Here is a 15166-nt window from a genome sequence, read left to right as displayed (position 1 = left end):
TTGAATTTGAGAATTTGACAGCGATAGAATCAAAATGAAGACTTACCTTATTGGGATTTGAGGCAGTAATTATCCACACACACTGTGCGTTGTTCTCATATTGAATTGGGAAGTTGGGAGATGTAAAGGTTCCTGATGGCCCCTGAAGATTACTGCCACAAGTCTTCACTGTGGAGAGAAAACAAAGCAAAACAAAATAAAACATAATGTCATTGTTTTAAAAGCAACCGAAGCATTAATATTGGTTTTAGCAACAGTAATTGTAGGCTGTTGAGTCACCACACAACAAAAGAGTGACAATTAGCTTTATAATTAAACCATTTAGGTGATGTTTAGCCAGACATATTCAGGATACAGCCTGCAGCAAAAGTGTAACAATTGTGGGTAACAGCTCAAGTTTAGAGGAGAACAATTAAAGTGGATTTAGCACAGCTGAGAGATGCAAGGAAGAAGTACTGTGACAGAAAGGAAAGAGAAGAACAGAAAGGGGAAAGAAGAAATGAGTCAAGTGCAGACAGGTACAGAAAGAGGAACAGAAGGTCACATAGATGGTATTGATATTGCCAGCAACATCTCTCTGGATAACAGTGCTTAATTGGAAGCTATTGGGTGTGAAATACCACAGGATTAGCTAGAACTGTAGTATTGAGTGACAGATACATTCACCTGCAATTTGCTGAAAGTCAACAACTTCGCTTTACTACAGGTGTTATAATTACAGTCTGTCTTAAAAAAAAGAAACTAAAAAAAAAAGAGGTGAAAAAAGTCAACCAGAGGTATGAAAGTGTAAAGTGGAGATTCTCTCTGCTGAGCCATAGAAATTTACTTCTTATTTTAGTCAGTGCCTGTGCTGGAACCCCTTACAAACTCAAACACTAATGCTGAAGTTACACTTAGTGAAGTGTTGAAAATGACACATGCTAGGTGTTCGATAAACCCACTAAGCCTTTATTAGGCTTTGTGTTCTGACTAGATGTGATAGAGAACCTGCCTGTCTGTCCTTGGGTCGTCCTGTTAGAATTGGGAGGTAATTTTCTGGTTGGTTTGAAGCACCGTTTGTTCCATAATTAGTTTGTTCAGTGGCAGGCCATAAGAATACGTACAGTTAACAGCCACACAAACACAAACACACACACGCACACACGTGCTCACAAACCCCTAAAACAAAAGAATAAGCATCAACGCTTAAATGTGACGGTCTCATTTTAGAAGCGGGCGACAAATGTACGTATTCAGTCGAGCTTATATTGACACGCACTGCACAAGAGACAAATGCACCTAGCATTGCAAAATAATTGAGTATATATATAGATAATATAGATCCTTACAAATGGAAACTTTCAAATACTCTCAGACAAAAGCCCACTCCCGACTTTAACTCGGTGGTCAGAATGAAGGAAAGGGACAAATAAAAGAATAAGAGCCACAACATGTTTGTCTACGGGTCTTTTTGTGCTTGTGTGTGTGTGTGTGTGTGTGTGTGTGTGTGTGTGTGTGTGTGTGTGTGTGTGTGTGTGTGTGTGTGTGTGTGTGTGTGTGTGTGTGTAATGGACTGCAACCGTGAAGTGCTGTAAGAGAGTGTCAGAACAAGTACAACACCCCTTAGAGACAACCTTATATAGTTCTTTTCTGTTTCTATGTTTCTCTGTCTTACTGTCTTTGCAAGAGTCCCGCCTGACCATACCCAGTTGTTTCGTGTTTCCCTAATTCTCATAGCATCCTCAGCTGACCTGCTCTAGTGTTTAGCTCACAGCGGTTTATACACCGATAGATATGTAGAGATAAAGTGTGTGTTTGTGAACATGTGTGCACGCTAGGGTTGCGCGTGAGAAATGATTTAACTGAATGTCTCAAGACTTGTGTGTAAGCTCGTGTTTGCGAGTGCACTGACAGCTCAATCAGCGTGTCCTGAACGAATGGCCAGCCCATCACCGTGCCCACAGCAAAACGGGCATGATGTTGCTATAGCAATAGCGCACAGAGAGACTTATCACCAGAATTACCAGAGGAGCTAACATCGCATAACTTACGCTGAACTCCATCTGTCTCTCAGCCTGCATCTGTCTGTCTTTCGCTCAGTCTGTCTCTCCAGGTCTTTTATTTTCATGTCTTAGTCCCCTTATGAGCCATTGAATGTAGCTCATGGTTTACATAACGCTCTATCATTTGTTCTCAGTGTCTCTTCATTACCTTTCATACCTATTTTTCTTGCTTTCTCTTCCTGTGTCTTTTGGACGTTTCACCTGGCAGTGGGGCGCTGTGCTGATATATATTTCCATTTAATACTACTTTGTACTACTTGTCAGAGGCAACTGTTATATTTTCTACTGCACTAAACTCTTGTAAAGGTCTCATCACGTGTTAAGTTCCTAGTAAATAATTGAAATATGGCCCATATGATGATCACATACATTTTACATGCTGTTGTAGATAAAACTATTTTCCAGTGTTGAGCTTAAAGCAATTAAAATTACACCACCTCCCCGATTTTTAACTCGCTGCAACAACAAACCCATACTGTTACTCACAAAAACTCACTTACAGTATTTTTTCAAGAACTAAAATTGATATTTGATATAATTTCTTCACAATACCTCAATTAAGAAAATTCCTGTACATTTAACATACTAACTCAGCAAACTGTTACTTAACTGTGCTTGCACATCAACACAATCCTGAATTTCGATGACCTTAACTGTGTTTGCTCTCTTCCTCATACTTCCCTAACAGCAGGGAAAGATATGGTTCTTTCTTTGCCATAAAGTCTGTGTGACAGAACCCAAAGTCCATAAAAATCAATCTGATAAGCCTGTTTTAAAGCAGCCATTTTTGCATGGAATAGTAGGTAAACACAGATGTTGCTAATGACATTAATTAAAACTGTGTACCACAATACAAATGACCTTTCGTTATTACAATTACTAACACCTGTGTTTACCTGCTATTTTGTGCCAGAATGGCTGCTTTGATGTAGGTCTGCACCCAGAGTTTTGGATCCACAGGTGAGAAATGGGCGGTGGAAACCATTGCAGCATATGTGTGTATGAGGTTGGCATCTTAGCTTTCGGATCTGGAGTCAGTTTTGTAGAATATAGGTGTGAAAAATCATTTTATTTTAAATACAAATTTCTATTTATACATATTCATATATTTTTATGCAAAACAGTTTTACCAAGCCATCAGAAATCTAATTAAATTCCTGGCAAACAGAAACCATATCACCCGCCAGTGTGTCTGAGCTTAAGGTGGCTAAAACCTTGTGAAGTTACAGAACTGGTTTCTAGAGATATCTGGGTTTTTAATTTCAAATGTTTCATTATTTAGAAAACATATATGTCATTTGACCCACTGTTAACATACACACAGTATGCTGGATTGAAGACATTTGACATGTATTTATAATAGCACAATTGTAATGCCTGTCAGTGTGTGTAAGTTGAACGTCTGTCTCTGTGTTTCTCTGTATCGCTTTCTCTTCCTCTCATAATTATTTATGTTGGCACACAGTATACAGGGTTTAAAGCCAAAAGAGCCACATTATCATTGAAGCGATAATGAACTGCAGATCAAATTAAAAAGAAGAAAAAAGTGATGATAAATACATATTGCTGAAATCAAGAGCGTGGTTAAGTAAATGCTTTAGGCAGGAATAGTACGGAGTGTGTGTGTGTAACAACATATACACTTTGTTTTTATATTTTCAGATCAAGCAGAATCCCCCAGGACTCTCCCTCTCTTTTTCTGTCTCTCACTCTATCACACTTAGACAAACACGCTTACCCACATAAACCACTGGGATGTGAACCAAAATTAAATGGTGTTCCAGGCAAGAAACACATTGCGAAAGTCCATAGTGTAGCTCCAACGCCCTTGTAAACATCTCCCCAAAGTTTTGTTTTATAGATTCAGTGCATAACTGATGCACCCCATAAGCACTGGGAACATTGCTCTGAGAATGTTTTTGAATTTTAATACTGTTTAGCTTCACAATATTTTGGCTCAAAAGAGCTTCCTCCAGACTGATTTGCCTTACACTCAAGGTCTATAACTCTGCTTTCTCAGCAGGGTGGCCTTTGTGGTTAGTGAATCGTCCCCACAGTGGAAGCTTAGCTTCAATCATCCATACTGCTATACCTGCTGAAGCATACCAAGGACACTTAACCCTTAAGAGTTCCAAATTATCTGCCTGGCCCTCTACCTCACTGCCCCTCAGACAGCATAAAGAGCAGTGGATGTTAGGATGCCTGGGTCGTTGACCCAGGGTTTTTGAGTCTATTATATTATTTATCATTTCTAGTCTTTGGTTTCTTTGTTAGAGTTCTGTCTTATGGTTTATGTCTCTGTGTAATCCTTAGTTGCTGTCTCCCCTGTCGGCTATATCTCCGTGTCTGTGTCTGCCCTGGTCCCACGTCTCTGTTCCCTCTGTAGTGCCTGCCTGTGAGTCTGTCTGTAAGTTCAGTCCCTGTTATGTTTCCTGTTTTACTTTGAAAGTCCGTGTCTCATGTAAATGCGTCTGGTTGTGCTTCCTTTGTCTCGTTAGGCCTGATTTGCCCCAGCTGTGTTTCCCTCCTGTTACCCATTCCCTGATTGCTCCTCTGTGTATTTAAGCCCTGTGTTTCTCTGTGTCCGTGTTGCAATCTACCCCTATCTTGCGGTGTGTTCTGTCTGTGTAAGTGTATTTTGTATTCCTAGTTTTGGTGCCCTTTTGAGTTCACGTCTGTCTCCGGAGTCTGCACTTTGGGTCCTTTTCCTGCCTGCACACAGCCGTTTCATAACAGTGGATGAGAGACAAGTCACACAGAAAATACAATCAGATATCAAATCAGATTTTTTTTAATTTTTTACAATTATACCTTTACCATTAAATTTCTATTAGTTTGCCTTACATATTGTGCACAGGCAGTTTAAAGTAAACTTTTTGCTATGGAATACCAAAGGACACTGAGCTTTGATCTCAGGAACCAGTCGCTGTCCATCATAAATTGCTTACGAGCGTCTTACCTGTGTTCTACCTGTGAGCTATTGCGGCTGCCTCAAGACTTGTTGTCAGTAAAAAGACAGTATTCCCATGACATCAGCTGCCTGCAGCATTAAACATTTAACAAGTCATTAAGTGAAGGTTGCGATGCTGTTGTCAGTCTTTGTAGGTCCCTTTAATCTCGACAAGCAAAGAATGCAAAGAGTGAACAAAAAGAGGTAATACTGAAAAACTTGTGATTACTTTGGTTGCTGGCAGATTTAAATGGTTGCCTGTAGTTTACATTAAAATATATCTAACTGTCTGTAAACACATGCCAATGGTTGTGGAGAGACATTAAAACTATAGCTAGTGCAAAATAGAGATTTTGAAACATGCTGGTTGCAGCGGTAAGGCACAAGTTTTACTATGGAAGTGAACTGGTTCGTGTAACACTTTTTCAGGATTCACTAATGCTCATCAAGTAGTTAGCGAATCGTTACTGACAAGTTGGCCCCTTCCATGCAAAACATGACAAAACATAACTGCAGGAATCTGTTAGTGTCCAAAGCAATGGCATGGTAGTTTTTGGTGCATTGCACTCTTGTGACCAGTTTCACCTATCGGCAGCCAGCAACCTCCAACAACCATTTGCCAACCAAATGGACAATACACATTTGTCCAAGGTCATTGACTGTTATCTAGGCCTAAAATCCAAATTACCAGTGCCAGTATTTGATACTGAGCTAAGCATGTTAAGAAAAGCTGAACAGATTCAAGACAGTTCAATTTTTCCTAATAATGAGGTAAAGATTACAACTTAGATTATGATAACTGAGGAAACATCCTGACTAAAGTTAATTTCTTGGTAAATAAATGTGACTTGATTAATTGTTGACATAGTTGACCAAGGACAGGTAATCTAAAACAAACTTCTAAATTGTTTTTCATGGAAAGAATCAGGGCCATTTTCTTATTGAAAAAAGGGAAAAACTTTTTTTTACTCAACTAAGAAATCTATCAAGTTTGAGTATAAATTCGATTTTTTTAAAAGCTGTATCTGTATCAGGTTTGTGTCAGATTGGAGATCAGAAGTTTCTGCAGGATGGTCAAACTGACTCTTTTAACAGGCTGTCTACAGGAGCAGATAGATTGACCAATGGACACAGACAATGATTGATGACATCATTAAGCTGGAACACAGTGTTCCACTGGCCCTCGTTCTGGTTGGAGCTTTAATGGGTACACACACAAAAAATTGGGTAGACACACAGACACTAACGCACACGGAAAAAAACACACACACATACAGAGCAATGCCTGCGCATTACGGTTTCTCCCCTTTTCTTCTCTATTATTGGAAATCAAGATATGCGCATGTGAGTCTGTGTCTATCCAGCTGATATATAGCACCCTTCATTGAGTCAGTATATTCAGGCAGATCAACTGAACACCCCTGGAGTTCACACACACAGAGACAGAGAGAAAGAGTTGGCTCAGTGGCCTTGCCATCTGTCCATTAATCAAGGTGCCACATGGACCGACTCCCTCTTTCTCTCAGTCTTTCTCTCTCTCTCTCTCATAAAGTGGTGGACAGAGGGACATTGCAGTTTGATGGCTTATTTTATACTTTTTTTTATTTGGTTTTGTATTTGTTCTGTTGTATCTAATAAACTGATTACTGTTCTGTGTCCATCTTGCAGTTGTTGTTTTTCTAAAAATATATATCTATCAACCTCTTTCTGGTGGTTATACTGTTGGTATACTGAGAGCAGATTTCTGCAACCACTTTATTTTCCACATAATGTTCCAAAAGAGACATTTAGCTGTATTTAAGTGTTTGACAGGAGTGACCCTTTAATAAGTCAGCTGGCTTGATGCTTCCTGACAGATTGCCTCTCTCAATGTTATTCATGAGTTTCCACTTTAGCTATTGGCTGGTTGGCTGTAAAGGTCAAATCTGAGCTGTGTTCAGTTAAACACAGCCCTTATCTCACACCGTTTTGTTCAACACAATGAAATAAAGTAACCTAAAGAGGGACACTTTTCTCCGTGAGGTTCAAATGTTTACTTGCTTACCTGTTGAACTCTCCTTTGCCAGCGGAGGTGCAAACAGAGGCATAGGGCCATTTTCATTGGGATCAAGTACAAATTTTTGCGCCTGCATCTGTTTCATAATTGTGTGGATTAAAATGAATGCACTGGCGCCAAAGTGGAGAGCAGTGCAGGGTGGTGTTTATATATTTGGAGCCTGATTTTTTGGTTGGCTTGTGCATTTTTTAATAATATTTAATTGGAATTTCCACCACCTCAGAGAATCTCTTCAAACACTGTTGGTAACCTAACAGATTAATTTGTTTATCAGAATATGAACTCAATTTTCGATGATTTTCTGCTGGAGTTGTAACTCACACAAATTGCATGTTTACACAGTTGTTTGGAGTATTCACTTTACTACAGACAAATATAGTCCACTTAGGCGCAATGTAGTAAAAACAAGATTGTTATTTCCATCTGCAGTAGTTTATATTTAGCTGGATGGCTCTGTTCTGGGACCTCCTTGCCATTCTACGCACATATTTACAAAGCTGGATGCAGCGAGAGCAGCAGAAAGATCTCCTGGTCCGTAACAGAGCAGATGTGACACTCATTAAGACAGATTCAAGACTGAAATGAGTGGTTCTGGTGGATGTGGGTTGCAAAGTGGCTTGCTAATGCCACAGGCGGTGAAATCAGCTGTAATCAGCTGGGCTGTGCTTGACCTTGTGGCCAGCCCGTACTATCCTCAATTTGATTGGCTGCAATAAAAAACATTGTTCATTGTATAATGTTACTGAAGTTGTAACACTGTAACAATTTTTTTCTCACCACGAAGGATAAAGAATTTCAATTACAATTAGAAACAAATGATGCACAAAATAAAGTAAGCTGATTGTCCATAGCTTGACCACCATCACCTAAAAAACACATCATCACTACAGCTGTTGTCATAGTAGCCCTTTTATTAACGCATGCAGACCCACTCGAGCTCCTCCTCCTGATCCTCTTGCCACTTTGTAATTTATATAGCACCAACAACAGCTGCCTCAAGGTGCTTTGTATTGTGAGGTAAGACCCTACAATAACACAGAGAAAACCCCAACAATCATATGTCCACCTATGACCAGGTCATTGGCAGCCGTGGGAAGAAAAAATTCCCTTTTAAGAGGAAGAAACCTCAGGAAGAAACAGGCCTAGACAGGGGCAGCCATCTGGTTGGAGGTGAAGACAGGGAGAAAACATTTCCACCAGAACTAAAACTGAACCAAAATGAAGCAGTCACACATGAACTTGTATTCAGTGTAACAGGCCCGAAGAATCCCCGTATTCTTTGATATAGCACCTACTGCTGCACTGCTACTGACTGTTAAAAAAGGAGTTTTCCAAAGGTAGAAAAGAAAAAGGCATTAAATGATGATGATAGTAACAGACCACTTCTAGACAACAGAAAAGGCGATTCTGCTCTCAGTCTATTAGCTCAAGATGAACCTGCCTTCGCCTTTAAGGCAAGCGAGAAAGGTTCAGAATTTCAATATTAGATTTTCGTCTGTGAGGGATTCTTTTTTGAATAGCTTTATAGATGGAGCAGAAGTCTCTACATTCTTCTGCCTGCTTTTCAGCTAAGCCATCAAAAGCTTTTAATGTATATGTACCATGTTTACAGTTGCAGAGTATTGTGGTTAGTGTTTTCTGGTTTTTATTTCCTGTGATCCTGGCATATAGCTCAAAATAAGCCTCAGCATTGTTGTCAGAAAGATGTGATTCTCGTATTACACGCACTTTGTCCTTCAAACAACCTCGCTGTGGGTTTTTCTCGGATTTACGGAACTTTTGAAGATGGACGCCTTTCTGTTTCACTGCTTCAGCAATGCCGGAGAGACACACGCTGGATAACAGTTACGCACAGCGGTACTGGGAGGAGTAGTGTCACAGAAAAGTTCTGCCACCCATTTTTAACAATATTACAGTCACAATCAGCACAGGTAGTGGGTCATTCAGTATCACCTATGATTAATAAAGGTACATTTGTCAGACATAATGTACAGAATGGTGAACATTAAATATAACTGTTCCTATTGTTGGCCTCTGAACATAAGGTGGCAAGAACTGCTTTTAAACAGCTTATAGGTGGGGACAATGTTGGAGTAACAGTGCCCTCCATTGTGAAACACTTAAAACAACAAAGATCAGCTGGCAAAAAAAATGACTAGTTACTTAGCAACAGCAACGAAACAGGATGGTGCACTCTGTCACGGCTTTGTCAAAAAGTTGTTCATGGTTGTTTTTTTCTGTATTTCTTTTCTTCTTCTTCTTCTTCTTCTGTGTATTATACCCACCAGAGCTTTAACAATGCACACCTGCTGCTCTGAAGTTACAGCAGCTCTGCGGAAATGTCTCACTCTGCCCACACGCTTTTCCTGCAAATATCCCTGCTGACGAATGGCTCTGTTTCCCAGTGATAGAGGTCATCCCATTTAACCACTCACTGCTCCGAGGCACAACACCAGTGACTTAAATGTCATTGGCAGTCATCCTTTGGGGAGACTTTAGCCCCTCATCACATCCAGGTAAATGTAAGGCTTGATTGGCTTAATGTCAGTAGCTGTATTTAATTGCTCATTATAAAATATTTAGTGATAATGACTCCCCGTTAGCTATTAATGATGATAAAGAGCCAATCAAAAGGTATTAGCACTGTAATATCTCTAAAAATGGGTTAGATGGTAATAAGGCTGATTGGTGGGAACCAACAAGTTATACATGATATATTCTACCTGCTTAAAAAGGATCTGTGCTCACACAGTACCAAAAACCTTAATGATGGTCACTTCCCGTGTTTGGTTCACAAGAGAAACCTGAGGCTAAAGTCGAGGCACGAGGTCATATGGTGACCAGCGGGCAAGAGACCACGACCAACAGCTGGCTAACACCTGGAGGTCCTGCTCAGGTATCTCTGAGCAAGACACTTCATCCCTCCTGAACGCTACAGTGCAACTCACCTTTTGCCCAAAATGTAACTGTTGTTCATATGTTGCTTTTTATGTTGGATTCAGTCAGTTTTAATTCCAGCGAGACTGTGATTTCAGCCTAAAGTAGGTGTGACATTTTCCAGCGTCTCTCTACCCTCTTTCTTCACTTTTTCGATTTCTCTGCCCCCACTTCTTAGTTCCTTTTGTGTCTGTATGTTAGTAATTATTAGTTAGAGGTTCAAATATTCCACTCTCACACACACATGCATGCCCACGCACAGCCGCACACACACACGGACCCATGCCCAGAGAATATTGGTTTTTATGTTAAAGTATGTGTCTCCAGCCACGGACTGAAGCCAAGTGAAGGAAGACATGACAAACGACTTTGGCATTTAACATGACAGACGCCCTCTCTCTCTGTCTCCCTCTTTCCGTCTTTGTGTGCGCGCGCGTGTGTGTTGTAAGTATGAATCTATAACAGTAGCAAATGTTAAAAAAAAATCCAGAAAAAGAAAATCAAACATTCTCAATGAGGTCAATGATTAAAGTCTGTAGTCACTTATGTAACCATATGCAGAGTGATTGCATAACTTGTGTCACCTAAAAATAAATTGTAGTGGTAATTGTGTTTTTTCATTTGTGTGCTATTTTAATTAAGATCAAATCTGGTGCTTGTGTAGAGGAGTGTTTACACCCTACTGTGTTTACTTCATTTGAGGTCCTAAACAATCACTATCATAGCTCCCCTGATGAAAGCATACAGCCGTAGCATGTTACTGAGTCGCTACACTGCAAACATTGGATTATACTTTGTTTTGTTTCGTAATTTTATAGCTAACGGCTTGAAACAGTAATGGGATTTTCGTTCCACTGTAAACTCAGCCCTGTTCAACTCAAACTGATGATAAGCCAAGGTAACTGACTGACCACAGTTACACATGCACATGGAGTCACCCATGGACAGTTAGCAGGTTTCATATTTCATATTTGTGATTACAGCAGATTTCTGTATGTGTGCCTGTGATGTATATGCTGGTGTGGGTACACAAGGAAGGCATTTCTTACCTTTGCAGACAGGTCTGTGGTCACTCCATGCTGCAAACACTTCTGCTACTCTCTGGCAGCTGATACTTTTGCTGCCCTGTAGAACATAGTCTTCTCCGCAGCTAAAGTGCACCACACTCCCAAAGCTATGCAAAATGGAAAAAAAATAATAACATAGTGTAAGAAAAAAAAGAAACACAGGTATAAAATGTTTATGCTGCAAAGATTCTGTACAGATGTGCATTTGTGCATTTCTGTTAAAAAGCAACTACGCCAGTGTTTTTCAATTGTACCTGAAGTCATTGCCATGGCGTTTTCCATTCTCTGGCTCTCCTGGGTCTGGGCAGGAGTTAGAAGCCTGTCTCACACCGCCTTCATTTACTACACAGAGAGACAGACAGGTGGAGAGCCGAGGAAACACGGTTTAGATGAAGACAGACAGAAGAAGTATTTGGTTCACTGGATTCCACGAGCAATCTTTCTCTGAAGTAAAGGTTTAGTTTTCTGACTGCTATACATTATGAAACTCATTTTTATGCTCACATAAATACACTGTAATTCGAAATTTACCATCAAATCAACATGGTACTGCTTCAATGCGCCCTCGCATCTGTCATTCCTCTGAATGACAGATGTGAGGGTGCCTTTAGTTTTAGCTTAGGAAATCTGCCTGCTTTATCACTCATTCGCTTTACAATCAGCAGTGAAAGAAAAAAAAAGTTCGACCAGGAGATAGCCTAACAGACAGGCTAGATGGTGGGGTGGGCTGTAAAGGATGACACAGCACTCCAGACACGATCTTAATTCTCTCACAGACGAGCTAATCTTGACAGTAACCCTCCAAACATCACAGAGGTAGAACAGAGACAACAGACAGGACTGCACAAACACTTTCAGACTGCAACATCAGGACAAACGTGGATCTGACAGGATGAATCTTTACTCAGTATCTCTCTTTAATTATAAGACTGCTGTTGTACTGTTTTTCTTCTGTTTTTTTAATCATTTTCCTTTTGTCTTTCGGTCTGTCCCCTTTGCCCCCATCTATGAATAAAATAACCTCATAGCAGACCGTTTAGACCTTCTTCTTTGTGCAGCAACAGTTTTACTTTTTTAAAATGAAACACTGCTGCTTTTTCTGTCCCAAAATAAGGGACGCACCACGTGCCACAGAGCTGTTTCTGGTACATCGCAGCAAAGCAAAAAGTATTAGTAGTAATACGGTATCTTAATGAGCTGCATTCCATTGATGTTCTATTTCGACCCACGTGAGAGGATATTTCCTTAATGAGATCAGGGTGAGGGTAAACTTATTTAAATTACCCTCGATTTTCTCACAGTTTTTCATTCAGACCAGTGAATACAGAATTAGGCCCCTCTGAGGATTTTTGAGTTTTTTTCTTCTGCTTCTTCCCAGTCTGTCATCCTTTCCTAATGTCTAGTGTCAGCAGAATATTACTAGAGGCAGAAATCAGCCTGGTGTGCTTATTTATTTCGGCTATAGAGCAAATAAAACAGCCCGTGGTCTATTTTGATATTCAAATGCAAGGAGTGATATTCAATTTAGAGGGAATAATAGTTTAGTGTGGTATAATAATCAGTTTATTTTTAAAGCATAGAGTAGACAACAGTGCGGCACTGTTCTCTTGATTACTAATTTCATTAGGATGATTAAATTACGAGTGGAAGAACATAATTCTATTTGTGTTATTTGGATGATGAATATAATATCAAAATGATTATCTTTTTTTAACTTTGCATGTTTTGGTTTTGTATTTTATTTATGTGTATAGGTTTTGCTGCTCTAATTAGTCAGCGTCCCCCTCATCTAAAGAAAGGCTCTTTGCAATGAACACGGGTTAAAAAAAAGAAAACGTCCTGAATTTGCAAGAAATTTAAACAAGTTTTTTATACTCAAGAACGCTTACGAAGTCAACTAGTCTCACTGTTTTGAAATTAAAACTCCCTTGCCACGTTGTTTAAGATACTTTCTGGTTATTTTTTAGTGTTCTGCACTGACTCTTGTTGTAAGACAATTGCTGGTGAAATCTGATAAAAAAACAAAACAAACTTTTCTCTTATCTTAACCCCCCCGCAAAAGCCAGACAACCCAATTAGGTGTGACAAACACTGGCCAAGTGATAATACTGCCCATTTCTGTTTTCACATAAACACCTTCCCACCCAGGCTGTCTGGGCTATCTGGCTAACATGTATGTACATGTGTAGTCTGTATCAACAAACCCAGCAGGTGGTTGGTGTGCAGCTCTGTGTGTGTGGATTTGTTAGAGTAGATACTTTGTTGCTTTGTTGGAGCGGCTAATTTGACCATCTGGACTATTAACAGTACAACAGAGGGACTGGTTACAGTATCAGTTCTGTGTACACACAGACAAACACACAAAGCCCACAAAAGTGAACCCACAAACATATACATACATGCACATATACAGAACCACATCTAAGCGCACACGCATGTGTACATGGGCACAGACTGACACACAGACAGGCTTTATGCTTCACTGACGAGTTAAACCAGTTAGAGATGAACAAATTAGCATCTGAACCAGTCAGAGCCAGACTAATTAACATACAGTACACATTCATATGTGTAGAATCAAACCTCGACCATGGCTCTCCAACCTGTCAAGGAAACTGATGGATCCGCGATGTGCCGAGCCACCACGCTGCGCCTAGCTCAGAACATCGCCTCCCCATCAGCTCATACAGTATTTAAGGCAATTACACACAAACATACAATCACATAAACGCAAGCAAATAAGGAAAACGAGCAAAAAAAAATCTGTGATCTTTAAAAATTCATAATTATCACTCATGCAAACTAATTAACAAGAAGCAAGGCCATCATCTTGGTGTTTTTGCACGTACGGTATTAGTCTCTCGCTCTCGTATTAACACTTATATGCACTTATCTTCTCATGTCCTTATAGTGTACAAAAAAATGCATGACTTTGAACCTTCATCTGCATATTTGTGAGTCCATGCGGGGTGTTTAGACTAGGTGGCAAACATAAAAGTATATAACCATCAACACCATTATAGCACACAGATAACTAACCTTCAAAGAGTTGCATAATGTCTGTGCGTACGTGTGTGATGTGAAATGACCGAATAGAGACGCTATAGTAAAGAAGTGTGAAAGAAAGTTAGATTTATTTCTTATGTAGGTCCATGTATTAAGTTAAATGTTGAAAAGTGAGCTCTATTTGCTGGTAATAGCTCTGCTTTTTGTGCATATTCATAGAATGTTGAAAGTTATAATTGTAGAGAAAAATGTAATCATGTAGCCAAATCGGTATTACAGTGGATGAAATGACAAAGGAACCATAGTTCCCTTCGGGATGCCTATTGTGTTAGTTTCCAAGGTGACTTATTCTTATATGTGGGTATTTCAAGTCAGAAGGAACTGTGGTTGCCCACCAAACAAGTGCACTACATTAACAGGGAAGCTCTTATACTTATTATGAGTGCATCCATGTTATTTTAGAAAGGTTCTAGATATAGACTGCAATATGTAATGGCAGTTTACCTTTCTACCAAATCATCACACATCATGACATAATATATTTTACAAAGTGCAGAAATACATGAAATTGTCTTGGGAGATTTTTTATAAACCCAACAATGGGCTTGAGACCTCAATGATTCATTTATAAAGGTTTGCAGGCTGTGAGAGAAGAGAAGAGAAGAGAAGAGAAGAGAAGAGAAGAGAAGAGAAGAGAAGAAGAAGAGAAGAAGAAGAGAAGAGAAGAGCAGAGAAGAGAAGAGAAGAGAAGAGCAGAGAAGAAGAAGAGAAGAGAAGAGAAGAAGAAGAGAAGGCAGGAGTGGGCGGTAAACAATATTAACTACAGCTGATTCACATTCCTTGAGCCTAAAGCAAGACCAAAACAAACCATGATTAAACTTATCAGAACAAGCAATGATTAACTATATCAAAGCAAGCAATGAAGAAGTGGGACAGCATGACCAAAATGCATATACAAAATATCAAACAACAAAAACACGCAGCAGTCACAAAAGCATGGCTCTCGTAAAGGCTTTCCAACACATTTGTGAGTTTAAAAAGATCTCATTTTCACATCAGGGGTCAATTTCAGCATTATGCTTTTGTAAATTGTTGCAATCAAATGTAA

At 39.6% G+C, this 15166-nt stretch overlaps 1 protein-coding gene across 1 annotated transcript in view; it reads right to left on the bottom strand.

Annotated features, from left to right (window-relative positions):
* csmd3b (CUB and Sushi multiple domains 3b) overlaps window positions 1-15166 on the bottom strand; it is a 417790-nt gene that overhangs the window by 133332 nt on the left and 269292 nt on the right. Inside the window, exons 8-10 of the mRNA XM_085395224.1 lie at window positions 11307-11394; window positions 11035-11159; window positions 47-168 (exon numbers count right to left, since the gene is read on the bottom strand). Coding sequence (XP_085251350.1) covers window positions 47-168; window positions 11035-11159; window positions 11307-11394 — 335 coding nt within the window. The remainder of the gene's footprint in view (window positions 1-46; window positions 169-11034; window positions 11160-11306; window positions 11395-15166) is intronic.

Source organism: Rhamphochromis longiceps, linkage group LG22 (genome assembly GCF_057381845.1).
Source record: "Rhamphochromis longiceps isolate RC_006_pf linkage group LG22, R_longiceps_female_GT1.1, whole genome shotgun sequence".
In the NCBI taxonomy this organism is placed as follows: domain Eukaryota; kingdom Metazoa; phylum Chordata; class Actinopteri; order Cichliformes; family Cichlidae; genus Rhamphochromis; species Rhamphochromis longiceps.
The sequence above is the reverse complement of the archived record's forward strand: the minus strand, read 5'-3'. Positions and strand labels throughout refer to the sequence as shown.